The sequence below is a fragment of the Hyperoodon ampullatus genome (assembly GCF_949752795.1).
Source record: "Hyperoodon ampullatus genome assembly, chromosome: 18".
Taxonomy (NCBI): Eukaryota; Metazoa; Chordata; class Mammalia; order Artiodactyla; family Ziphiidae; genus Hyperoodon; species Hyperoodon ampullatus.
The window spans coordinates 59,946,194-59,973,482 of NC_136931.1; the positions used below are offsets into that span (position 1 = coordinate 59,946,194).

The following is a 27,289-nucleotide window of genomic DNA, read 5'->3' on the forward strand; positions in this document are numbered from 1 at the left end:
TGATGTAAATAATAAACAATCTATAATAAGATTAGAAGACTTTTTTTGGAGCCAAACTGAGGATTATAGCCTGGGAAACAGCCTCTCAGTAGCTGTGAGGGGACTCTCCAAAGAGGTAAAGGAGGGGCCAGGGTATATGATTTTTCTTTTTTGGTCAGGAAATACATGCAATCATACATCTTTGTAAAAGATGACTGTTAATCACAAAGAACAGGTCTCTCAGGTTGATTTTAGTGTTTATCTATATATGGGAAGATGCAAGAGTCTGGAGTCATTGAGATTCTTCCTTAGATACGCATTTCACTATGTAGGAGCCTGAAGATGAAAGCACAGAAAGCTTCATCCTGTTTTTCCCATCCTGAATTCCCTTCAGTGCACTGATGGTGGGAGACTGCAGGGGGTTGAGACTTAACCCTTCCTATAACTGGATGATGAGCCACACTTCATGGTTAAAGCAGATGTACAATGTATGTGTGACAGGCTGTTCTAGCTAGCATCAAGTTCAAGCCAAATCATGTATCATCCAGAAGGACCTCCCCGTACCTCACGATGTGAACATTTCTTCCACCAATATCGTTTTTCCTTCTCCTTAGAGCTGAGGTCCTCATGTCTGTCCAGTGTGTTTCTAGGCACTGGTGGTACAGCCTAGGGCAGGCAAGGTCTGTGTTCAAAGCGACTTGACATTTATGTGGAAGAGAGAGAGAGAAATAAGCCACACAAACACAGAGCAGGAGGTGCTGTGAGGAGAAAACAGGACACGTGGCTAGATTAGACAGTCTTAAAGGAGGTGAAAGTCATGGTTCATGGTCTTAGCTGTCTGTCTTCTACAGGTGCTATTCATTTTGTGGCTGTAAGCGTTCTTGAGTGAAGCTGGAAACCTTGCGTGTTGGGCCAGATGGCTTCTTCTCCTAGCCTCTTTGTAGCTGATGGCTCCAGTGATAAGCTACTGTCTCACCTGACAGGCTTGGATCGGTATCAGCTGGAGGATTTCAAACTTTGCCTCCAGTCCCCACAGCTGCTGCCTGAGAACGTCCAGAAGGTCTCCTGGGCAGACTTGAAGGCCATCAGTCCCACCAACCTGCTCTGTCTGTTGAAGGGACACTTATCAGTAAGGCAGATATGGGACGTGGCCGTCCACATCTTTGAGTGCATGAAGCTGACTTCGCTATGCGAGCAGATGAGAGCAGAGATGAATGGTGAGTGGGTCTGTGCGGGGGACGGCTTCCTGGTGCTCGTGGGAGCAGGAAGGTTGCTGCTGGATTTTTACGGGTTCCTTCCAAATTGCTGGTCTCCCCCTAAGAAAGACTCTCCCTGCCGGGAATGAAAGTTTAAAAGTATAAAGGCTGTGAGAGTTTGGAGCTCTAGCCTCGGAGGGGATGGTGATCAAAAGCAAGAAGAGGGAATTGAAACATGCATATTTAGTTCTGTTCCAAGGCTGCTTTTGAAAATGCAAATTTGTGCCAACGCAATGGTTGCATTAGGGGATGATTTGCTCACCACGGGAATTTCATGTTTGCGTATGCATGATTTTTTCCAAAGAGGTAAATGCAAAAAAAAAAAAAAAAACCCACAATGAGGGCTTCCCTGGTGGCGCAGTGGTTGAGAGTCCGCCTGCCGATGCAGGGGGCACGGGTTCGTGCCCCGGTCTGGGAAGATCCCACATGCCGCAGAGCGGCTGGGCTCGTGAGCCATGGCCGCTGAGCCTGCGTGTCCGGGTCCTGTGCTCCGCAACGGGAGAGGCCACAGCAGTGAGAGGCCCGCGTACCGCCAAAAGACAAACAAACAAAAAACCCACAACGAAACTGTACCCGGCTGTAGTATTTATTTATTTATTGTAGTATTTATTGTAGCATTGCAGTATTTATTGTACCAGTCATGTGTTTCATACTTAGTTAGCAAGTATAAAACTGCACTACCATTTTAATTGTTTGTCTTTTTAAAATGTATTACGGATCCCATTTTCCATCTGGTTTTTGCCTGCAACTTTACCTACTGCAGAGAGTTTTAGGAATTCATATGTCACTTTCTGGCAGACCTGGCTGCCTCTGAGACCTGAGGAAATTAATAACTTTTGCTGGTGCCTGTTACAAGCCAGGCACTAATCTTAATGCTTTCTGTGCATTGGTACTGACTTTTCACACTCTCATAAGAAGGGGGTTCTGTTATTCGCGTTTTACAGACAAGGACACTGAGGCACAAAGCTCAAGTAAATTGCCCAAGGTCACGGAGGTGGGATGTGAACCCAGGCAGTGGGTCTCCAAATCCTCTGTGCTTGACCATGTACTGCTTCTCTTGCCCTAGAATGAGGGCATGAGTTCAAGGAATGGGATGGGAGTCGGCAACATGAAGTCTTCCCCATCAGAGCTTTGGGCATTGGAGGTTCTGAGTCACAGAAATTCAGGCTTCGAGCATCTTCTGGGCAGGACAAGGGGATGGGGACTCCATTTCCCTGCATCTTCAGTTCCGTCTTCCTCTCCTTGCCTCTCCCCATCATAAGTCCCTTACATATGGTGGTCTGGAATAGGCAGATGTTGAGCAGAGAGCTTGGAATGGGATCTAGAATCCTTAAATCCCATTTGGCAATCCCGGAGAGAGACATTGGCACAGAGGAGCATGGCATTAAAGGAAGAACTTCCCTCCTGGCCACTGGTCCTAATTGGCAATGTCAGTGCCCTGCTTGAAGCTGCATCACAGGAGCCCCTTTTCCCCAGTCCTTACCTGGTTCCCACCTGGCCTTCTAAAGGGGTGGGGCTTGCAGAAGATACCTCCTAAGCAGGAGGAAGCCCTAGACCACACCCATCCCACAGCCATGAGGGAGATGATATAAAGGGACCAGTGGACAGGTCAGGGTAACTGATGCCCCCATCAGCTCCATCTTCTAGGAAACATGGCATAGTGAGAGTTTCTGTGCTTGAATGGTGCTGTGGCAGAGGGATTTGTGAGTGAGTCTGTGAATGCACATGTTTGTTGGCACAAGTGTGCTGTCTTTTAGGGACTATGGGTTTAAGAGTTCAGGTTTTAACAACAGCTGGATTCAAAGGCTGGTTCCACGTCACCAACTGTAACCCAGGACAAATTATGTACCACTGGGCCCCATTCTCTCTTATTGAAAACAGAGCTAGCTGCACCTAACTGAGTTTCTAGGGTGAAAACTTATAAGGCATTGGGTGCAGTGTAGATTCTCAATCATTTGTTCATCTTTGGGACAGTTTTTCTCTTCACAGTATCACCTTCCCTGGTGGTTTCCAGATCCTACCTCATCACGGAAGGTGATGCCAGACAGGCCATATCAGAAGTGGGAGGGTCTTTACCGTCTCACTGTACACACCCTCCACCCCACCAAGACTAGTTCATCAGATTTGGGAGAAGGGGTGAATCTTTAGTTCAACAGGCTCCCATAGATGGCCAAAGGGAAGTGAGAACTGGGATTGTTTTTTAAGAAATTAGATTTAAATTCCAGGCTGTTCATTTGGAACAGCCCAGCTCTTTTTTTAAATTTTAATTTTATTGGAGTATAGTTGGTCTACAGTGTTTCATGTGTACAGCAAAGCAATTCAGTTATACGTATACATATATTCATTCTTTTTTAGATAATTTTCCCACATAGGTTATCATAGAATAGTGAGTAGATTTTCCTATGCTATACAGTAGGTCCTTGTTGGTTATCTATCTTGTGTGTATGTCAATCCAAAACTCCTCAATTTATCCCTCCTCCCCAGTGTTCCCTCTTTTGGTAACCATAAGTTTGTTTTTGATAACTGTAAGTCTGTTTCTGTTGTGTGGATAAGTTCATTTGTACCATTTTTAAAAACATTAGATTCCACATATGAGTGATACATGGTATTTGTCTTTCTCCATCTGACTTCCTTTACTTAGTGTGGTAATCTCTAGTTGCATCCATGTTGTTGCAGATGGTATTAGTTCATTCTTTTTTATGGCTGAGTAATATTCCATTGTTCACATGTACCACATCTTCTTTATTCCTCTCTTGATGGACACTTAGGTTGCTTCCATGTCCTGGCTATTGTAAATAGTGCTGCAATGAACATTGGGGTGCATGTATCTTTTTGGATTATGGTTTTCTCCAGATATATGCCCAGGAGTGGGATTGCTGGATCATATGGTGCATGGGGAGACATGGAAGGGGTCCTTTCGTTTTTGAGAATAGGACTTTCTGAGTGGTTACGTGAAACACATCAGGGAGCTGGGGTTAGACCATTTCTCAGTGCTTTTCTTCCATGGCACTTTATTTCCAAGATATTAGAGTGGCTTCTGTGTGCTGGCATTGCTGTGCACACTTGGGGTACATCAGTGAACAAACACAGGTTGGCTACCGGTCTCCTCCTCCAGTGTGGGGCGACGGGTAACGGATGTGATGAATAAGTACGTTATAGGGTGTGCTAGAAGGTGACAAATGCAGTGGAGAGTGGAGGGGAGGGCGGGTGGGGTCTGCCTAAGGTGTGTGCTGCAGGAATCAGGTGCAGAGTTAATCGGGATCATCAGGCACTGCTGAGGCACTAAGATTTGAGCAGAGACTCAGAGGGGAGGGAATGAGCCAAGTGGATATTGGGGTTGGGGGGAGAGCCTTCCAGACAGGAGGCTGGCTGGATCCAAGGCAGGGATGTGCTTTTAATGTGTGCTGTGGTCTTTGCAAAGTAGCATGTTTCCAAAGTAGTTGGGTTGATGAGGCTTGAAGATAACGATTTTCAGTCTCTTCAATTCCAAGTCTGTCAGAGAAATGGTTGGTTCTACTAAGACCATCCATCATTATTAACTTTTTTTTCAGCCAGGGGAAATCTCACTACCCCATCATCATTGTTTTATTTCAGAGATGGCACAGGTATGGGGACCCCAAGATCCAAACCAAGAAGAACCAGAGATGCTGGAAGAAGAAACAGGTTTGGCTACTACTTTGTGATGATTACAGACAAATTGCTTGATGGAACATTCATTTTATGGGCTCCACATTGGCCACCTCCTTTGAAACTGTCTTCAATGTATAGTCTGCCAGAAACTTGCCCATCTGTTCTTCCAGTGCTGCCTACTGAGGAATAGGTTACCATAAACTGGACATTTCCTCTGGGTCCCCTCCAAGGCCTGAGATACCAGTGTCTGTTTCTGGTCTTTGTGTTGCATTAATAGGTCTATGTATTTTTTTTATTTTTTACACAATTTTTAAAGGTTGCACTCTATTTACAGTTATTACAAACTATGGGCTCTATTTCCCATGTTGTACACCACATCCTTGTAGCCTATCTCGCACACAATAGTTTGTACACCCCAGTCCCCCACCCTCTCTACTGCCTCTCCCTGCTTCCCTTTCACCACCGGCAACCACTAGTTTGTTCTCTATATCTGTGAGTCTGCTGCTTTTTTGTTACTATCTCTAGTTTTTTGCATTTTTTAGATGCCACATATAAGTGATATTGTGTAGTATTTGTCTTTCTCTGTCTGACTTACTTCACTGAGCATAATACCCTCCAAGTCCATCCATGTTGCTACAGTGGCAAAATTTCTTTCTTTTTATGGCTGAGTAATAATCCATTGTGTATATGTACCACATCTTCCTTATCCATTCATCTGTTGATGGACACTTAAGTTGCTTCCATATTTTGGCTATTGTGAGTAATGCTGCGTAGCTGTATTTTTTTGTATTGGTGGCCCTATGGAGATTTTTCACATGGACAAACTAATACCTACTGTGATGGAACGAGTTAAGTTGCATCAAAGAAATACATGCTGTACTTGTGTATAATCCAAAAAGAATCACAAAATGCAAAACTTGCAATGAAAAGCATTGATCCTTTGCCCAGCCCTGGACTTCTGTTCTGTGGAATCAACCACAGCCTCTCTTGGCTGCCACTTTGGCTATTTATTTCTATGTTCATAAGTGATTAACATATACTGCCATTTCTTAGGTTTTCAATCAATTATCTGCTGACTCATCATGGCAGGTAAGTACCTCTTCTCATTTATCCTCCAATAAAAGTATGATTTGGAGGAACAGGCATTGAGTGTCATGTGGATATAAGTCAATGCTGAGCCATGTAATTAATCAGGATTACATGCTGTATTCATTTTCTAGGGCCGCTGTAATACACTAACACAGACGGGGTGCTTAAACAATAGAAGTTTATTTTTATTTTCTAAGTGCTGGAGAGAAAATGTCCAAAACCAAGGGGTCAGCAGGGCTGTGCTTCCTCCAGGAGCTTGGGGAGAGAATCGATTCTTCGTCTTTCGAGCTTCCTGTGGCTGCTGGCATTCCTGGGCTTGTGGGAGCATCACTTCAATTCCCACCTCTGTGGTCACATGGCCTCCTCTTTTGTCTCAGAATTCTCTCTGCCTATCTTTTATGGAAATACATCTGATCGCATTGGGCGCAGTCCAGGGTAAGCTTCTCCTCTCAGGACCTTAATCACATCTTTTGTCACATAAGGTTCTGGGGATTCAGATGTGGATATATCTTTTGGGGGGTCACTGTTGAGCCCACTACACATGACTTTTGGGGGGAACCATTTTCTATTTTTTTAAAAAAATTATTTAGTTTACTTATTTATTTTTGGCTGCGTTGGGTCTTCATTGCTGTTCGTGGGCTCTGTCTAGTTGCGGTGAGCGGGGGCTACTCTTTATTGCGGCGTGCGGGCTTCTCATTGCAGTGGCTTCTCTTGTCGAAGAGCACAGGCTCTAGGCACGCGGGCTTCTGTAGTTGTGGTGTGTGGACTCAGTAGTTGTGGCACTTGGGTGCTAGATCACAGGCTAAATAGTTGTGGCTCATGGGCTTAGTTGCTCTGTGGCATGTGGGATCTTCCTGGACCAGGGCTTGAACCCGTGTCCCCTGCATTGGCAGGCGGATTCTTAACCACTGCACCACCAGAGAAGCCCCCATTTTCTATTTTTGTTTGAGGTAATCATTGCTTTGTTTTGGTTTAACTTTCTATGCAGCTACCATTACATCATCCCAAAATTCTGTGGGAAGCATAACACCATCAAACATATCAAGGAATCAGTCGGCTCCCTTGTCATTTCTAGACAGTTTCCAGAAGCCCCATATCCTTCTCCATTCCATATCGGTTGCCACGTAGCTGCCATCCTGGGACTCCATTTAATCTGGAATTCCACTTTCTTTTTTCTTTTTAAATTGAGGTATAGTTGATGTACAATGTTGTGTTAGTTTCAGGTATCCAGCACAGTGATTCACATATATATATATCCATTCCTCTGTTGATGGGCATTTAGGTTGCTTCCATGTCTTGGCTATCGTAAATAATGCTGCAGTGAACATTGGGGTGCATGTATCTCTTCAGATTATGGTTTTCTTCAGATATATGCCCAGGAATGGGCATATGGTGGCTCTATTTTGAGTTTTTTAAGGAACCTCCATACTGTTCTCCATAGTGGCTGCACCAATTGACACTCCCACCAACAGTGTAGGAGGGTTCCCTTTTCTCCACACCCTCTCCAGCATTTATTATTTATAGATTTTATAGATTTATAGCTTTTTTTTTTTTTTGTGGTACGCGGGCCTCTCACTGCCGTGGCCTCTCCCGTTGAGGAGCACAGGCTCCGGACGCGCAGGCTCAGCGGCCATGGCTCACGGGCCCAGCCGCTCCGCGGCATGTGGGATCCTCCCTGACCGGGGCACGAACCTGTGTCCCCTGCATCGGCAGGCGGACTCTCAACCACTGCGCCACCAGGGAAGCCCTATAGATGTTTTGATGATGGCCATTCTGGCGTGAGGTGATACCTCATTGTAGTTTTGATTTGCCCTTCTCTGATAATTAACAATGTGGAGTAGCCTTTCATGTGCCTTTGGCCGTCTCTTTTGCCTCCCTTCTGTTTTAGCTCACAGAAGAAGATACAGAGAGAAGATGAGGATGAAAATACTGGTCCTGTGGGACAGCACTCCTTGGCCTGATGACCATATGTACCTCCGCAACACGGTGCAGCAGGAGCACAGAGAGCTGAGGAGGCTTCTGCACCTGAGCAGGCCTGGAGCCCAGCCACCAACAATAGTACTGGAGGGCCTGGCGGGTGTTGGGAAGACCACCCTGGCAATGAAGGTCATGCTACACTGGGCAGAGGGCATACTCTTTCAGCACCAGTTCTCCTATGTTTTCTACATCAGCTGCCATCAAGTGGGAGAGATGGTGAACACCACCTTTGCTGACCTGCTTTCCTGGGACTGGCCTGACTCTCAGGTCCCCATCGAAGAGTTCAGGAGTCATCCCGAGAGGCTCCTGTTTGTCATCGATGGCTTTGAAGAAATGACTCTGTCTTCCAACTTGTATGAAAGCCCGCCCTGTACAGACTGGTACCAGCAGCTCCCAGTGGCCAGAATCCTACTCCACTTGTTGAAGAAGGAGTTGGTTCCCGAAGCTACCTTACTGATAACGACCAGAGACTATGGTAATCAAGATCTTAAAAATTTGTTAGTGAATCCATGCTTTGTTGTCGTCTCAGGGTTCACAGAGGGAGACCGGGAGGAGTATTTCACCAAGTTCTTTGGTGACCTAGACAAAGCTAATAAAGTCTTGAATTGGTTAAGAAAAAGGGAAACTCTTTTTGATTCCTGCTCTGCTCCCCTGGTGTGCTGGACTGTGTGTTCCAGCCTGAAGTGGCAGATGTGGCAGACGACAAGTAATGCTTCTTTCCGGCTGGCCACACAGACCACCAGCAGCATCTATGCCTATTTCTTCTGCAGCTTGTTTGCCATGGCAGAGGTGAGCTTGTCAGATCAGAGCTTGCCAGAACAGTGGAGAGCCTTGTGCTCTCTGGCTGCAGAGGGGATGTGGTTCTCCAACTTCACGTTTGCAAAAGAGGTCATGGAATATGGGCATCTGGAAGCCTCTTTTATTGATTCTCTCTTGAGGTTGAATATTCTTCGAAAGGTCAGTGACTGTGAAGAGTGCATTTCTTTTGCTCACCAAGGTTTCCAGGCGTTTTTTGGGGCCATGTTTTATGTGCTCTGGGGAACAAGAGGATCCCTTGGTGGTCCCCCAAAGCATCAAGAGATGAGGGTGTTCCTGAATGACGCCTTTGCTAACACAAACTTCTATTGGCATCAGATGGCTCTTTTTTTCTTCGGTCTTTTAAATACAGACCTAGCAAGAGAGCTAGAAGGTACCTTACACTGTGAAATGTCTCCCAGGGTAATGGACGAATTATTGGATTGGGCAGAAGGGTTGGAGAAGTATGATGCTCTCTCAGTGCACTTTGGATTCCTGCATTTCTTCCAGTGCTTATGTGAGACTCAGGATGAAAACTTTATAAGGCAGATTTTGAATCACCTCCTTGAAGCTGATCTCGACATCCATGGGTATCAGCACCTCCAGGTTTCTTCCTTTTGCCTAAAGCACTGTCAAAAGTTACGTAAGCTGAGGCTCTCTGTCAGCGGTCCCATCCTTGAGCTGAAATTGACTTCTGCCTTGGAAACTCTGGAGTGAGTAACGCAAAACCGTCCCTTCCCCAAGTTTCTCTCATCTTCACAGGCTCTTCCCACGTTCTTCCATGAAAAACTGGGGGTCTGTGGTTGTGTTATCAGTGGTTATGATTGACCAGACATTCTAGATCAGCTCCAGCCTGTGAGAACATTTTCCTTTAGGTGTCATGGAGGATTCCCTGGGTACTCAACTCATCTACTTAGAGGTAGATTTTCTATCTCAGGCACTGCCTGTTGAAGGTGTGTGTGCCAGGCATTGTACTGTAACACCTACTTGTGTCAAAATGATGCCCATAACACAATGGAGGGGGATCTCTTATTGTTATTCAGAGATGAGAAAACTGCAGAATAAAAGCACAGTTTTCTTAGTCAATGTGACTATTAAGCAGCCCAGCTCCCTTTCAGAGCTCCAGACCTTAAATAAAATGCTGTATGCCTCTCCTTTGAGCATACACTGGAGCCAGGGTGGGACCGGTGGTGTCAACAAAATCTTAAAGCTTGTTCTGATGAGTTTGTCCCCTTGTCCTCCTGGAAGAAGAATCTTAAAAATACTTGAGCTACTTTTGATTCTTCTCCTACGACCTTATCCCATCACTGACACTTCTGGCTTCTGAGCTGGAAGATAAGGAAACCTGACTGTTTTGCTACTTATTTCAGGTCCCGGGAATGTTTTCTAAATTCTTATCTTGAGACAGGAGCTGCTGTTCATGTTCTCAAATCCTTTCCTGTTTAACCCTCAAATCTATAAGAAGCACCAGTCCAATTTGGATTGAACAAGTTAAGGTTTTGAGTAGACTAATTTCTTTGTGTTCGCCCACATTGGAATATTAGTAAGATACTTGGTTTGGGGATCTGGGGTAATTAATGTCCAATACATATAGACTATCATTTGTCCTATATTGGAATCCCTAAAACTTAAATAGGGGACTTGATTTAGGTAGCATTCACTGTTGGGTCATGTGAGTAAGTGCCCTTACTATAAGTGATTTTCTAAGGGTCATCCCATTTATTATGAGAATTAATGCCCAGACAACATCAGTCCTCACTTTATGCATGATCACCCTAAGACTTAAGGAAGTTTAAGACCTTCCCTAAAGTTCATAACAGGTCTTCTGATGTTGGGTTATGTCCTACTTTTCTACAGCACAGCTTCTTACTGCTTTTTCTCCTCAGTGGTTTTAAACTCTGTATATCAGTATTAACTGGGGGTGTTAAACACATGAAAGCACAGGCTTTCACAACACACACACACACACACACACACACACAAGTACACTTAAGGTTGGAAACAACTACTTTAACCAGTTACAGTTCTGGACTTATGGAGTAGAACTTTATATCCTCCAGGTGCTTTCAGAATATATTCTTTGTTTTACTTCCCTCATCTCATCTGAGATAAAAAAAAATTGATTTCTGACTGTATTGCTCTTTTATCCTTAACATTGAGAGCGTACTGCATCAGGGAAATTCTAAATAATTAGAATTCTAATAACTCTAAGATCTAAATATTTGCATGAATCTTCTTTAATCATCACAAAATCCTAGGAGAGTCAATTTTACTAGGCACATTTTGGAGATAGAAAATTGGAGCACAGAGATTAAATCCTAGGAGGCAGAACTCTGAATCTGTCTTAAGTCTATTGAACTTTAAGTCTGAACTCTTAAGGATTATACCTGTGGTCTGCCTCACTTATGTGGTTGCTTTCCGCCAAAAAGAATTGTTAAGGATTGTGGGAATGAAACATCTGGTGTTGTACAAACTATGCTTTTTTGGTTACACATTTTCATATTCAGAACTCCAGTGAGTCTCTTTTGTTAAGGTCTTTTCTTGCCCCCTGTAGATCATATTCTGCATGTTGGTTGAGTTTCATTTACTCTCATCAGCCTTCTCTCTCTCCCTCACAAAGGACAGGGGTTGTCGATTTCAGGAACCATCAGTGGGAGGATATTTGCTCTGTGTTTTGCAACGGGAACATGAGAGAGCTGGACCTGAGTAACAGCAAGCTTAATACTTCATCTATGAAGGAACTCTGTTATAAGCTGAGAAATCCAAGGTGCAAACTCCAAAAACTGACGTAAGTGTGAGACTCTCACGGTTTGAAGAATACAATAGGAGAATAACCCACTTTTTTTTTTTTTTTTTTTTTTTGATGACAGCCGTGAGTTATCTATTGGCCAGAAAGTAAGCTAGGTGCACAGGAGAATAAAATAAAGGGACTTACATTCATGAAGCTGCTACTTAGGCAAAGTAGATTGAAATTTTTAAAAATGGCCATCTGCTGCGGCAGTAGGTGGCAAGTTGATCAGAAGGGATTCGACCATTCTAGAGCACATTGTTTTAGAGCCATTAACAACTCAATTATTGTCATGAATATGGTGTTAGAATTCAGTTAGTATATGACATTCCCTTGTAAATGGCATCCTTTATTTCTGCTTGGTTTATTTGAAGCTGAACCTTTAATAGTTTAGGTATCACAACGGCAACTCAGATGGGGGGTTCTGGCATCACCTCTACAGAAAGTTGTATAGTGTGATTTTCTGAGAGGAAATACCCACAAAACATAGAAGATGGAATATTTAGGATACCATTGTGAAACTAAAAGTGATGATTCAAAAAAAATAATTCATCTCATAATTTTAACTAAAAAAGGGCAATCTATCTTGCACTAGAGATACATGTAGACAAATTACTTTTTCCTTAAGACGTTTAAGGTGGACTGCTTTTTGAGCCAAATATGAAGGAATAGAAAATTTCTAGGGCATGGTAGGGGCAAAGTGTTTGAGAAGAGCTAAAGGTATGTGGAGTCCATGAGACGTGCTCTGTGTCTTAAGGAAAGGTGAGTCATTTGTGGTACAGCATTTATTCATTCAGTAGGTATTTATTGAGCATCTGTTATCTGTCCTGAGGTTATAGCAGTGAACAGAACAGGTAATTCTTGCCTTCATGGAGCCTACACTGAGTTGGAGAAACAAACTTAAATAATCAGGATGGTATATGAGATGGTGACATCTCCCAAAGCAGAAGGAAATCAGTTCAGCAACTCAGAAAGGGTGTGAAAGAAGGAAGCTTTGCACTTTTAGGTAGGGGAGGCCCCCTCTGCCTTCCCTATCTACCTGAAAGATATTTGAGTAAAGGTCTATACATTGGATATGAAGCATAATTTGGGATTGAAACTTAGTGGTCCTATAGCATGCTGCAAGTAGAAATGACAGATTCTCAAATCTGGCTCAAAAATAGGGAAGAATTAGCAGGTGGAGGTCGACTTTGAGGGAGAAGCCAGGGAAGAAATTAACTGATAAAGGACACAGCAAGTAGTACTTAGAGTGGAATTTGAGATGGAATTTGGTCAGATGGTCTGGAGTCCAGGACAACTAACTCTATCCTACTCTCCCTCCACCTTTCTCAAGGTCATGCCTCAAGGTCTAAAAATCAGATGCAGGCACTGATTCAATGATTTAAGAGCAGAAGAGTTGACAATGATGTTTGTCCTCACACTTCTGTGTGTTGAGTGAACTGGATCAAATACACGGGTGGCAGGCTTAAACAGCCTTTGATGTCCTTTTCTTTCTTTTTTTTCCTTCTATTTTCATTCTATAACTTAGTTCTCAAGATAAGGAGAAACAAGTTCAAGAACAAAACGAGAGAGTTGTTCTCACCAGTCCTCTCTGGGTTGGTGTGGGATGGGTGGTCACCTCCCTAGAAGAGGGTCGGCAGCCCCAGGACATCTTACATTAGATCTGAGGAGGAGTGGGGAGAGGATGGATTCCTGACTTCATACATCCAACTGAGCTTAGTGATCATATTTGAGATTACCTTTTCAACATTTTAGTACCACGACTCAAATCAATTTTTGGACTCCTCTTATGTTTTTTTTAAATAATTAATTAATTAAATTTATTTTTGGCCGCTTTGGGTCTTTGTTGCTGCACGTGGGCTTTCTCTAGTTGTGGCGAGCAGGGGCTATTCTTTGTTGCGGTGCGTAGGATTCTCATTGTGGTGACTTCTCTTGTTTCAGAGCACGGGCTCTAGAGCACAGGCTCAGTAGTTGTGGCACACAGGCTTAGTTGCTCCGCGGCATGTGGTATCTTCCTGGACCAGAGCTCAAACCCGTGTCCTCTGCATTGGCAGGTGGATTCTTAACCACTGCGCCACCAGGGAAGCCCCTCCTCTTATGTCTTGTACATCATCCTTGAGGTTGTGTACGTGTGTGTTAGAAAGGAAAGATGAGGAAGCAGGCTTCTCTCCAAAACTTTCTCACTGCCTCTCTTCCTCAGGTGCAAGTCGGTGTCTCCTGTGAAGATTCTGAAGGAGCTTGTCATCATGCTTCATGGTAACCACAAGCTGACCCACCTGGATCTGAGCTCTAACAACCTAGAAATTACTGTGTCCAAGATGATTTTTAGAACTTTGAGGCACTCAGCCTGCAACCTCAAGTATCTGTGGTAAGTCTTTGCTCTTCCAGATCTGTCCCCAAGATCACACATTGGTTTGATGATTCATTGGGAGGACAGGAGTCAACACTGCAGAAAAAGAATACAGAGAAAGACTAGCAAAGAGGGAAAAAAATGCATGGGTGTAGAGCAGTTGTTCTCAAATTTTAACGTATATCAGAATCACTCAAGGGGGCATGTTAAAACACAGATTCCTGGAGTCCACCCCCAGGATCCAGCAGGTCTATTGAGGGGACTGATAATTAGCATTTCTAATAGACTCTGAGGTGATGCCGGACTGTGGACCACACTTTGAGTAGCACTGACTTGAAAGGGCGTAGCCATCTTGTCTTTGAAGGGATGAGAAACAGGGAGAAATCAGCTCTTGTTCATGGATCAAGGGGGGGGATCTCTAAACAAAGACCACTCTTCCCAGGAGTAACTGCCTATCCTGGGGCCTCTTTGATAGGTTGGAATCGTGTGGCCTCACCCCTACGGTTTGTCATCAGCTGTTTATGGAACTCAGCAAGAACTCAAGTCTGAAATTCCTCAGCCTGGGGGACAATGATCTCTCTAATGTTGAGCTGAAAAGACTGCAGGGGCCCACTGGGATGTCCAAGTGCCCCCTGAAGGAGCTGTCGTAAGTCCTCCTGCTTTTTCAAAAATACTTCCTTTGTGGGGCTTCCCTGGTGGTGCAGTGGTTGAGAGTCCACCTGCCGATGCAGGGGACACGGGTTCGTGCCCCGGTCCGGGAAGATCCCACATGCCGTGGAGCGGCTGGGCCCGTGAGCCATGGCCGCTGGGCCTGCGCGTCCGGAGCCTGTGCTCCGCAACGGGAGAGGCCACAACAGTGAGAGGCCCGCGTACTGAAAAAAAAAAAAAAAACTTCCTTTGCAAGTTTGGGTGGCAGTGTGGGGTTGGCAGTGGGACTGTGTTTTGGGAGCCTTGGGGATCCCCCTGTTGATCCCCCATCCCACTGACACAGTCTTGTCATCTTCATCCTTCTCACCATTCTCCTTAGGGCTCCATCTCAGCCAGCTTTGCCTTCACCTTGATCTTGGGCATCTTGACCATCAGCTTCTTTTGTATAACTTCCTTAGGCTTCTGCCAGCCTCCTCTAAACACAGCAGTTTTCAGCGAGGGCCAGTTTTGTCCCCACTGGGAACATTAGGCAGTGTCTGGACACACGCTTGTTTTTCGGTGTTGGGAAGGGGAGGGTGCTCCTGCCATCTAGTGGGTAATCTAGTGCTCCTGGCATTGACCAGGTGTGATCAGTATCCTACAGTGTACTGGAGGGCCCCATACAATCAAGAATGATCTGCCCTAAAGGTCAGTAGGAATGAGAATGAGAAATCTTACCTTTACCCACATTATTCTCCTCCATGAAAATTATGTTCCTTATCTAATTTAACTTGTCCATGATTTTGGGTCCCAAAGGACCCAAAGGCCCAAGGGACTGAGAGTTTGAGAAGGAGATAGGAAACCAGGCATAGCTGTGGCTCACCTTGCATCTTCATCTCCCACAGCCTGGAGAAATGCAACCTGTTGGCGGCCCACTGTCAGGACTTGGCCTTGCTTCTCATCAGCACCCAGGGAATGACTCGACTCTGCCTGGGAATTAATCAGCTCCAGGATGATGATGTGAGGCTGCTGTGTGCTTCCCTGACTCACCCCGAGTGTGTCTTAGAGAGACTGGTGTAAGTTCCTCCTCGTTCGGTGTCTGGAAATGACCCTCCGTGGGGTTAGGCATTGAAGAAGACAGTGGCTCCTTCATTCGAGATCCAGTTATGTCATTGAAAACTAACATTCATGGAGCATTTACTCAATGTGCTAGTCATTGCTCTAAACATAGATTCTGAGTAGCATCCCCAAATTTGTTGAATCAGTCTCTGGAGATTGTGACAAGAAATTCAATTCTAACAGGGACCCCAGGAAATTTTTAAAAAATATTTATTTATTTGGCTGTGCCAGGTCTTAGTTGCGGCATGTGGGATCTTTAGTTGTGGCATGTGGGATCTTATTTTTCCTTTTAATTAATTTTTATTGGGGTATAGTTGCTTTACAACGTTGTGTTAGCTTCTACTGCACAGCAAAATGAATCGGCCATACATAGACATATATCCCCTCCACTTAGGACACTACAGTGCATTAAGTAGAGTTCCCTGTGCTATACAGTACGTTCCCATTGGTTGTCTATTTTATACATAGTATCAATAGTGTATAGGTGTCAATCCCAGTCTCCCAATTCCTCCCACCCCACCCCTTCCCCCTTCATATCCATACGTTTGTTTTTTACATCTGTCTCTCTATTTCTGCTTGGCAGTTAAGGTCATCTATACCATTTTTCTAGATCTACATATACGTGTTAATATATGATATTTGTTTTTCTCTTTCTGACTTACTTCACTCTGTATGACACTCTCAAGGTCCAAAAAAATTTTATTCTAAAATTTTAGAAAGAACTGTTATGCATTCATTTAATGCCCTCCATTATATAATCTTAATTTTCTGTCACTTAAGCTTAGCATTGCTTGCTTAAACCGTTTCTTGTTTATTTTGTCAATCCTTTTTCTACTCTTCTCCCTACCTTAAGCTATTTCAAGTGTTTATCTTACTAGACTCATTGAAGGGAACAACTCTTAGATATTGTAATTCTCTTGGTTTTGGCTTTATTTTTATTTCTGCTTTTTTATTGCTTTATTCATCCTACTTTCTTTACAGATTCCTTTAATTCTGATACTCTTTTTGCTTTGTGAGTTGAATGTTTCAATATTCTTCCTCCATATTCTTTCATGTTTTTTGTTTTCACAGCTTTGTATGAATAATATGCAAGATAAAGCATTCCAAACACCAACACCATAGCTCTGGAGGGGATTCAGGACATCATCTTCCCTGGGGCTTGGACGCCACCTCGGGGGCGGGTGGGTGCCAAGCGTGGTGGATCAGGCTGCCAACAGCAGGCCACGCTGGTGCCCTTGGGAGCTGGTCCCTGTGTCTCATGTGGGATCTTTTAATTGATCTTTAGTTGCGGCATGTGGGATCTTTTAGTTGCGGCATGTGGGATCTAGTTCCCTGACCAGGGATGGAACCCAGACTCCCTGCATTGGAAGCGTAGAGTCCCAGCCACTGGACCACCAGGGAAGTCCCAGGACCCCAGGAAATGATGATGCTTTAGTCAACTGATCTCTAAGCTCCTATCTCCAGATACAGAGCTGGCGCCAAGGTTGGGGGTGGTTAAGATAGACAAGCTTTTTGCGTGTGTGGAGGATGCAGTTTTAGGAGTGAGATACAAACAACAGCAATAGTTCAGATATGAAAAAACAAAAAGTGGAATGAGTAGACGAGATACAGTGGTGGGATTGGTTTCTCCTAAGTTCTTCTCCCACCAACCTACCTGAGGAGGTGGCATTTGAAGCAGAGACTTGAAGAAAGTCGGGGAGGAAGCCACAAGCAGAGAAAAGGGATGGGAGGGCAAAGGTTCTGAGATTCGAATGAGCTTGGAGGTGTTGTACAAGGAAACTAGTATGGCCGGAGTCCCGTGAGAGGGGATAACGGGAGAAGATGAAGCTGGAGAGGCAGCAAGATGGCTGAATACACCCAGGCAGCATAGGATTTTGTGCTTTTTCTTTGGAGGTTTGACAGTGAGATACTCTGAAAGATCATCCAGGCTGTTCTTGAAGGATGGACTATAATGAGGGGCAAAAGTTTGAGAAGAAGCAAGTGCCTATACCCCAGGCAAGAGGATAAGAGAGAGCTGGCTTGGGTGAGGTGTAGGACCTCAGGGTATATTTGACGATAGAGCCATGGGAACTTCCTGATGGGTTAGGGGTGGTTTAGGAGGGAGAGGAAGCAAGAACACCTCCAGGTGATGGGCTTAGGCTGCTGGGTGAAGGGTGGTGCCATTTTATGACATGGTGAAGACTGACTTGGGTGTGAGGAGTTTGGATTGGGACATAGAGTGGAATGCCTGTGAATTAACCATGCAGAGATGTTACCGGAGCAGGTGTATATAGGACTGTAGGACTCAAGGGGGTCGTTGGGTAGGGATGAGAGTCCACATACAGTGGTGGATGCCAAGCTGATTACAGAGATATTTTGTTCTTTAGCTACACTCTGCTTCTCGGGGGCAGGTGTGGAATAGATGGAAAGTTGAGTTTTCCTGGGGTTGGATATCATTCAGGTGAGTATAAAAGACTGGAAAAGCCCAAGGTCCTTAGGTGCATCCAAGGTGGTGATTACGGTGAAAGGCCATGGAGTCTGAGCAAAGAAACCAGTGATTAGTACTTGCCTATCCCTAAGCCTCAAAGAACCAGAATGTTAATAGGCCATTAATACATATATAATAAGAACTAATATTATACATGTTCAATTGTTATGCTAATAATATATAATAAAATAATAATTATACTTACACCATATACTTTAATATATTACATTTACTATGATGTATATTCATAATAATAATTTATGCCATATACTTTGTTATTTTATTGTTTTTGGCCATGCCCTGTGGCTTGCAGGATCTTAATTTCCTGACCAGGGATCAATCCCAGGCCACAGCAGTGAAAGCACCAAGTCCTAACCACTGGACCACCAGGGACTTCTTCCATATACTTTCATATAGTACATTTACTATGATATATATTAATATTAATAATATACAATAAGATGATACATAATATAGCCTATTATATATTATATTACTATTATATGTAATATTTATGTAATAAATATGTTATATAATAACATGTATTACCTATGTCTGCTATATAATACCTATAGATCTATTATATAATTACATAATCTAATACCTAATATATAAATAAATGTTAGATAACTATTATAATAAACCTGTAATCTGATATATAACGTCTCTATTACATATCTCCTGTAACCTGTACTGCACGCTTGCCAAGTACTGTCCCGTGCTCCTATAACAGACCATAGTCCCACTTCAGAACGGAGGAGGTGGAGGCTGAAGGGAATAACACAGCTCACCAAACAACACTTGGTAACGGCTGAGTGGCCTTTGAACCCACATCTGACTGGCTCCAGCACCTGGGGTTTATCCTCAGCTGCCTCAAAGCTATTTAAAATATTTTCCCTCTATTTAACATTTTTACTTAAAAATTAAAAGAAATTCTTACATTAAACTTTATTTTTTTGACACGTAGGAAGCTGCACATACTTAATGTATACAGTTTGGTGAGTTTGGGGATAAATACACACTGGTGAAACCATCACTACCATCAAGGCCATGAACATATCCATCACCTCCCAAAGTTTCTTCCCACCTCCTTTATTACTACATTTTTTGGTGTGTGGTAACTTTTAACATAGGCTCTTACACGATTTTAAGTATACAGTGTAGTTTTGTTAGCTGTAGGCATGGTCTAGGCGGTATAGTAGATCTTCAGAAATTAGTTATCTCCCGTAACTGAAACTTTGTATCCTTTGACAATCATTCCTTTATTTTTTTAACCCAATCATGACTGACTAGCACATTCTTGGTGTGCGCATTGCACAAAACTGTACCGAGAAAGGCTATGTATGCACAGCTACCCGGCACGTCCTGGACTCGGGTCTAGGGAGACCCGTGGGTGACTTGGAAGGAGGGGCCTCGCTTTGGGCTTTTCTCCTGAGCATCTGTCTCTGCGGTTCTGACCCCACAGGCTCTGGTCCTGCCAGCTTGGTGCAGCCAGTTGTAGATATTTGTCAGACGCTCTCCTCCAGAATAAGAGCTTGACACACCTGAATCTGCAGAAGAATAACCTGGGAGATGAGGGAGTGAAGTTTCTGTGTGAGGCCCTGAGTCGTCCAGATTGTAACCTGCAGAACCTGAAGTAAGTTTCATCCACTTCCCTCTGGGTTAGTGGCTGAGAGCAGAGTCATGTGGCTTGACCTGAGGTCCAGATGGGGTTTGCGTCCTGGGCGTGGTAGCCAGTCCATAGAGGGGCTGGTTTTGCTGGAGGTGGGGGCATGTGGGTAGGTATTGGTGCTGGAGGAGACAAGATGGCATGACTGTTAAAGACCAACCACAGAGGTCTTGGGGGTCACCAAGACCACCCCACGGGTTTGGTGATTCACTGCGAGGACTCAAAGAACTCAACATACAGTCGTATTCGTGGCTGTGATTTATTATTTATTCTGTGAAGGGAAACAGCAAAATCAGCAGAGGGGAAAAGTTGCCTGGGTTGAGGTCCAGAGGAAACCAGGTATAAGCTCCCAGGAATTCTCTCCCAGCGGAATCACCCAGGACACACTGCTTTCTCACAGCAAAGAGATGTGGCAATACACGTGCAATGCCGTCCACCAGGGATGCCCATGACAGACTCGACACTCAAGACTTTGGTTGGACACTGCTTATGTGGACACCTGCCTAGCACATATCAAGAGTCTAGACCTCCACGGGGAAAGCAGGTGTTCAGCATTAACCATGCTGCTTGCACAGCTTAGGCACAGTGAGTCACTCTGAGCGGAGAATCGGGGGAACCGTCCTGAAATCCACGTTCCCAGATAGCAGCCGGGGCCAGGCTAGCCTTGCCAGCAGGGCTTTCTATGGACAGGGGTCAGGGATGCGAGGCTAGCTCTTTTCTATACAATGTGCTATTCCGTTTCTGATACAGAAGTCAGAAGTCTCCGTAGTTTGCCAGTCATAATGGAAGTGATTTTGTATATTTGTCACTTTTTTAATCCTTCCATAGGCCTTTGTGCATATATAAATTTTTATAAACTCAGCATTTATTAACATGAAAATGTCCACCCCGAACAGCGTATCTGAGACTATTCCACATCCATACATAACAACGTTAACCTTTTTATGACTACGTAGTAATTTGTTGAATGAGTATTCTATTTATATAAGAAGTACCCTAGTTGTTTCCAACCTTTTGGAATAGTTATAAAAGTTATGCAGTGTATCTGTGTACCTGTATCATTTGGACATATGTAAATATACTTATAGAGTAAGTTCCTAGAAATAGAGTGGCTGGATCAAAGGGTATCTGCAATCAAAAAATTTTTAATTTATTTTTTTTGTTGGGCCATTCTTAAAAATTTTTATTGGAGTACAGTTAATTTACAATGTTGTGTTAGTTTCAGGTGTACAGCAAAGTGAATCAGCTATACATATATTCACTCATTTTTGATTCTTTTCCCATATAGATCATCACAGAGTATTGAGCAGAGTTCCCTGTGCTATACAGGAGGTTCTCATTAGTTATCTGTGTTATGTACAGTCGTGTGTGTGTGTCCGTCCCAATCTCCCAATTTATCCCTCCCCTCCTTTCCCCCCGGTAAACATAAGTTTGTTTTCCACATCTGTGATTCTATTTCAGTTTTGTAAATAAGTTCATTTATACCATTTTTTAGGATTCCACCTATAAGCGATATCATATATTTGTCTTTCTCCATCTGACTTACTTCCCTCAGCATGACAATCAAAATCCACACACACTGCCACATTGTCCTTCCCTATATAACACTGCCACCAGCCAAGAGCACCTGTTATCCACACCTTCACATACAGTGTTACCAAACCTCCTTGATCTTTGTCAATTTGAGAGGTAAAAAAATGACGGCTCAACCTATTTTTATTCTCCCATGGAAATACTGAAACTTAGGCAAAAGTAGACAGAGTAGTATTTAATCTACTCCATTACCCAACTTCAACAAGTATTGATTCACAGCCAATCTCCTTTCATCTAAACCCCCAAGCTTATTTTGGGTCCACGCCCAAGGGTCATATACTTTCCTTGGTAAACTCAAAGTCCTTGTATATTTGCATCCTGTGAATAAGAATGGACTTGAGCAGCTTTCAAATGTTGAAGACCATTTGTGTAAACTTCCAAATGAAAATCCTTTTGATAAAACTTGACTATTTTTTTTCTATTGGGTTTTTGGGTTTCTTTTCCTACTGACTTGCAGGCATTCTTCGGTAGGAAATGGAGCTCTTTGGGGTATAATTTACACAGGTTGTTTATCTTGCTGGCAGTCCCCTTGGGCCTGGCTCTTGAGAGTTTTAACCATGTGGACATTTTTCATGAAGCCAAACTTTTCCTTTTATGTCTTAAGGATTTTTGCCTTATGTACACCTCCTACTTAAGGTGGCACTCTTTAGTTATTTCATGTCTCTCTCCTCCCCTTCTGTGTATCTTAGTTTCTCTCTGTGTCTCTGTTCTCTTTCATCTCTGTGTCTCTCCCTTTCAACTTGCCCCTCCTTTAATTCTCTCTTTCTCTCTCCAAGTGTCTACCTGGATTACTCATCTTGAACTTATTTGGTATAATAATTCATTCTCAGGAATTTAGATCTGCCCTTAAGTGAGAGTCCTGCTGTCGTTTTCAGCTCAAATGTTGAGCTCAAAGGTGGGAAAACGTGTTCTCTGTTAGCAAAAGAGTCTGGGTGCTCTGGTGGTCAGTGTCCCAGAGAGAAGCCCTTCACATAGACAAGCCTGTTGATGGCCTGGGGAGGGAGGGAGAGGGCTCCATGGCTGTTCCTTCTACTTTCTTCTTTTCACAGGTAAATAGATCACCCAGGGGTTCAGACCTCCTAACCAGCACCCTCCTCTTTCTAGGGCTTGGGAGAAGAAGTCCGGTTTTGGCATCTTTCTTCCTTAGAAGAAAGTGAGGTGGGCTGAAATATATGGAGACTAAGGGTTCAAGGATTACTTTTCCCTCTTTCGTATGTTTTTTTATTTTGCAGCTTGTCAGATTGTTCTTTCACGGTGGAGGGCTGTCGGGAGCTTACTCACGCCCTCAAGTACAATCGTAATGTGAAAATTCTGGATGTTGGGAAAAATAATGTCCAGGATGATGGGGTGAGAGAGCTGTGCAGGATTCTGAAACGTCCAAGTTGTGCACTGGAGACGCTTGGGTGAGTCGCTACTTGTCTTTCTTTCTTTTCTTTTCTTTTTTTTGGTTACTTTTTATTCTGGTAATATATTGAATTTACAGAAAAGGTGCAAAAGTGGTACAAAGAATTACCCTTAACCTTTTAACTAGAGTCAGCGATAGTTTACATTCTGCCTGAAAGATTTATTCTATAATCTCTCATCTCTCTCATCTATCTGTATCTATCTCTGTCTCTTTATCATCTATGTATACATCTCTTATCTATGGATATATGTATCAATCCCTATCTACCTACCTACCTATCATTATTTATCTATTATCTATCTATAGCAAGAGTCAATGTTTTCCTTTTTGTGGGAAGTCCCCTGTCTCTACTCTTGGGCTGGGGAGGGAATAATAAATGGTTCCTTGTTGGCGGGGGGTGGGGGGTTGGTTAAGAAGGTGGGAAATGATGGATATGTTCTCCTTTTAAAAATATCTTCTGCTTGGCAATAAGCTCCAAGTTTAGAGAAAGTGTTTAACTCTTATTAGCCCCATCTTTGATCTATTGTAAATATTATTTCTTTTGATCAGTACATTTTGGAGAGTAGGTCCTGGGGAGGGGGGGACAGTGTTACATGTTTCCTACCCTGTGAATCTTTCCTATCTAAGGGGAAGACTGATTTTTAACCACAATGTGATGCATTTGCTCAGCAAACTAAGGTGGCTTAGCCTCAAGTAATAGGATGTTTGGTGAAACGTGGCTCACATGATAGCAATTTTTCACATAGGCAATGGCTGTTTGTTCTCACAAACTGCCTAGGTGCTTGGGGAAAACTGTGCTGAGGAGCTTAGGCCTTGAGGCTTGAAACTTGAGTTCTTGCCCCTGAAAAGAATGGGGCGAAGCTCTTGGCAAAGGGTGACAGCGTATACAAGGGCTCAGGTGGGTTTTGCAGGGAAATTTAATAACATGTGGTTGGAACCGAGTGATAGGTGTAGGGAAAAGGGATAAGACTATGTAGGAAAAAATTCTGTAGGGCCAGGTATCACTTGAATGCTTACTGTGTGCTTGGAAACGGGAAGCACGTTACAATCATCACTTCATACTCCAGCATGGAGGCATGAGGAGGTTGCTACTTTTATACCCATTTTACTGAGGAGGAAACTGAGTCAAGGAGCTCATTTAGCTAAATGAAGATGGGGACAGGGACCTAGTCCAAAAGCCAATTCCTTTTTCTTCCAGCTTTATTGAGATATAATGGATACATAACATTGTGTATGTTTAAGGTGTACAACCTTTGGATTTGATACATTTATCTATTGCAAAATGATGACCACCCTATGTTAGGTAACACCTCCATCCCATCACAGAGTTGCCCTTTCTTTTTGGTCATGAGAACATTTAAGATTTATGCTCTTAATAACTATCAAGTATATAAAACAGTATGTTAACTATAGTCACCATGCTGTACATTTGATCCCCAGAATCTATTCATCTTACAACTGGAAGTTTGTACCTTTGGACCAATATCTCCCCTTTCCCCCCCTTCCCTCATCCCTGGAAACCACCATTCTACTCTGTTTCTTTGAGTTTGGCTTTTTTAGATTCCACATATAAGTGATATCGTACAGTAATTGTCTTCCTCTGTGGAAAGCCTGCTATTTGTGACATGGATGTAATTTGAGGGCATTATGCTAATTGAACTAAGTCAGAGGCCATTTGTTTTTCACCACATTTCTATCCTTCAAGAAGCATCTTCAGGTGCAATATTCTTTAGCCACAAGATTTATACAAGTCAATCAGGGTCATAGTTATGCTTTTAAAATAATGAGGTCTGGTTTTAAGCCCTCTGTCTATCTAAGCTCTTCTCCCCAGAGGCAGAAAACAGTAAAACATCTGCCAAAAGTAACTGCATTGTCTTCAAGGATGAATTCTTTCCTGATACTCGGTTCACTTCCATCCAGCCTCATTCTCCAGTGTTGTAGCCTTAAAGTAGCTCCCTGCAGGTCCCATATTTGTGTACACTGGGTTCCATCTTTACCATCTAGACCAGGGTTTCTCAATCTCAGCACTACTGATATTTTGGGCTGGGTAATCCTTGGTGGTGGCAGGCTGTCCTGTGCACTGCAGGATGATGAGCTGCATCCCTGGCCTCTACCCACCAGATGCCATTAGCACCTCCCCAGTCTTAAGACATCACCAAATCTCTGTGGGGAAAAATCACTCCTGATTGAGAAACACTGGCCTAGAATGAAGGAACACTATTAAAGGAATACGATCAAGGTCAATGATATATAATATAGTGGTAAAAGCACTTCTGGGGGTGTTAGACCTGAGAGGTTGGTGCACACCTGTTTGACACTGGAGCCTGTGTTTTTCTCATCATGCTCTTCCTGTCCAACAAATGGTACCTTTATCCTGAAGCACCCCTGGAATCTACCCAACCTCTTCCAGCCTATGGAAACACATCCCTTCTCTCTACTCTTTGCACATCAAATTTTGCATGAATAGCCACAGACCACATTTCTTTATAGACTTAGATGGAAATTTCCACTGTGTTAAACTGATGTAATACATTTTGTCACTTTTGTTTTTGTATTCCTAGTAGCTAGCTAACTATATTTTTAGATTTTTGTATCGTTAAATTTAGAAATAAGATTGAAGAAGTGTAGTGTAGGGTAGTAATGCTATTTTAGTCCCTTCCAGGGCCTTTTAAATGAACACATCCACTTTAGACTAAAATTGTTTCTTTCATGTTTGGGCAGGCTAAGCTTCAGTTTCCTCATCTGTCAGATGGGGTTTAAGATGTCCTCTACCTTTTAGAGGATTGGTATATGGATTAAATGAGTTACGTGTCAGCACTTGGAAACGTGTCTGGTGTGTGTTAGCCAGTCAGTTTCAGTAGTCTATTCCCCTTAAATCTTGAATCACTTCTTATTTCTAATTTCTCCGTCTTGGGGGACCACCTTTCACGCTTCTGTCCCACTCACCCCTAGGTTGGAGAAATGCAGTCTGACACCTGATTGCTGCTGGCCTCTGTCCTCAGTTCTCGGAAGCAGTAAAAGCCTGGCTAATCTGAACCTTCTAGGGAATGACCTGGGGCCAGAGGGAGTCAACACGCTGTGGACGTCCTTGAAAAAATCGACGTGCAAACTACGGAAACTCGGGTAATCCCTGCTGACATGGGGAAGCAGCTGCCGAGATGGGGATGGATGGGATGATGTTCTAAAGTGAGCATGCAGGTTATCCTGTGTTCAATTTCCTAGGGCGATGATGGCCAACAGAACTCTCGGTAACGAAGGAGGTGGTCTGTATCTGCCTTGTCCAATAGAGTAGCCGCTAGCCACGTGCAGGTACTTGAAACGTGCTTCGTGTGATGGAGGAACTGACTTTTTAACTTTATTTAGGTTGAATTAACTTAAATAGCCACATGTGGCTACTGACTACCCTATTGGATGGCGTGGTCCTATAGACGTTTGTGTATTTTGGCAGTGAGTCCCCTCAATTTTCTCATTTTAGTACCTACTCTGTTTCACTCAACAGACATTCACTCAGCAAATTCCTTTTCAGGGCTGACTATGCGCCATGTAGTCAGTGGGAAACAAATGGTCATGAGCCTTGTCCTCAGGGGTGTGGATTCTTCTTAGGGAGATGGCAAATCTGAGACGTATAAAAGCAGTGTTAGTTGCCATTAATGCTGTGAAGGAAACTCCAGGTTGTGGTATAGAAAACAAGGGTGATCAGGGTAATAAGGGAAGTCTCGTCTCTGATGGTGTCATTGATCTTGAGTCCCAACGAGGCTGAGAGGGAGGAATCCATGTGTCAGGAGGGAAACGTGAACAGTGACTGGAGGTGAGAGATAGTGCATTCTAAGGAAGTTGCAGTAGCATGTGCAAAGGCTCTGAGGTTGGACCAAGCTTTGTGTTACCCTTGGAGGTGTTGAAAGAAGAGCATTACTCTCCACCTGATTGAGTATTCTGGAGATGAGATCAGAAAGGTAAGCAGTGGTTTTATTTATTTATTTATTTATTTATTTTGAGAAAGACATTAAACTAAGCACATTTTAGCAGAAATCCTCTTGGATACCAAGGAACCTTGCCTACTTTGGGAAGTTGGTCAAAATCTGTACATTGAGGATTTTATATTACTAAATTCACGCCTAGGTCATACATTTAAAAAAATTGAAGTACGGTTGATTTACAATGTTGTGTTAGTTTCAGGTGTAAAGCACAGTGATTCAGTTTTACATTACTGTATCTACATCTATTCTTTTTCAGATTCTTTTCCCTTAAAAGTTATTACAAAATATTTAGTATAGTTCTCTATGCTATACAATAGGTCCTTGTTGTTTATTTTACATATAGTAGTGTATATATGTTAATCCCAAGCTCCTAATTTATCCCTACCACTTTGGTAACTGTAAAGTTGATTTTCTACCTCTGTGGGTCTATTTCTGTTTTGTAGATACAAGTTCATTTGTGTGTGTGAGTGTGTATACACACATATATGTGTATATATATATTTTTTTTTCTTAAGATTCCACATATAAGTGATATATTTGTCTGACTTACTTCACTTAATATGATAAT

The 27,289-nt window shown here is 43.2% G+C and overlaps 1 protein-coding gene across 1 annotated transcript in view; it reads left to right on the plus strand.

The window, feature by feature from the left end:
• Positions 1-895: 895 nt before the first annotated feature.
• The window catches only part of NLRP13 (NLR family pyrin domain containing 13), a gene marked incomplete at both ends in the record, with an annotated part of 83,242 nt that continues 56,848 nt past the window's right edge, over positions 896-27,289 (plus strand). The window contains 10 exons of the mRNA XM_079724158.1: positions 896-1,196; positions 4,830-4,898; positions 7,843-9,439; positions 11,347-11,514; positions 13,715-13,882; positions 15,397-15,567; positions 19,543-19,713; positions 22,572-22,742; positions 25,697-25,867; positions 25,967-25,992. Of these exons, the coding sequence (XP_079580284.1) occupies positions 896-1,196; positions 4,830-4,898; positions 7,843-9,439; positions 11,347-11,514; positions 13,715-13,882; positions 15,397-15,567; positions 19,543-19,713; positions 22,572-22,742; positions 25,697-25,867; positions 25,967-25,992 (3,013 nt within the window). The remainder of the gene's footprint in view (positions 1,197-4,829; positions 4,899-7,842; positions 9,440-11,346; positions 11,515-13,714; positions 13,883-15,396; positions 15,568-19,542; positions 19,714-22,571; positions 22,743-25,696; positions 25,868-25,966; positions 25,993-27,289) is intronic.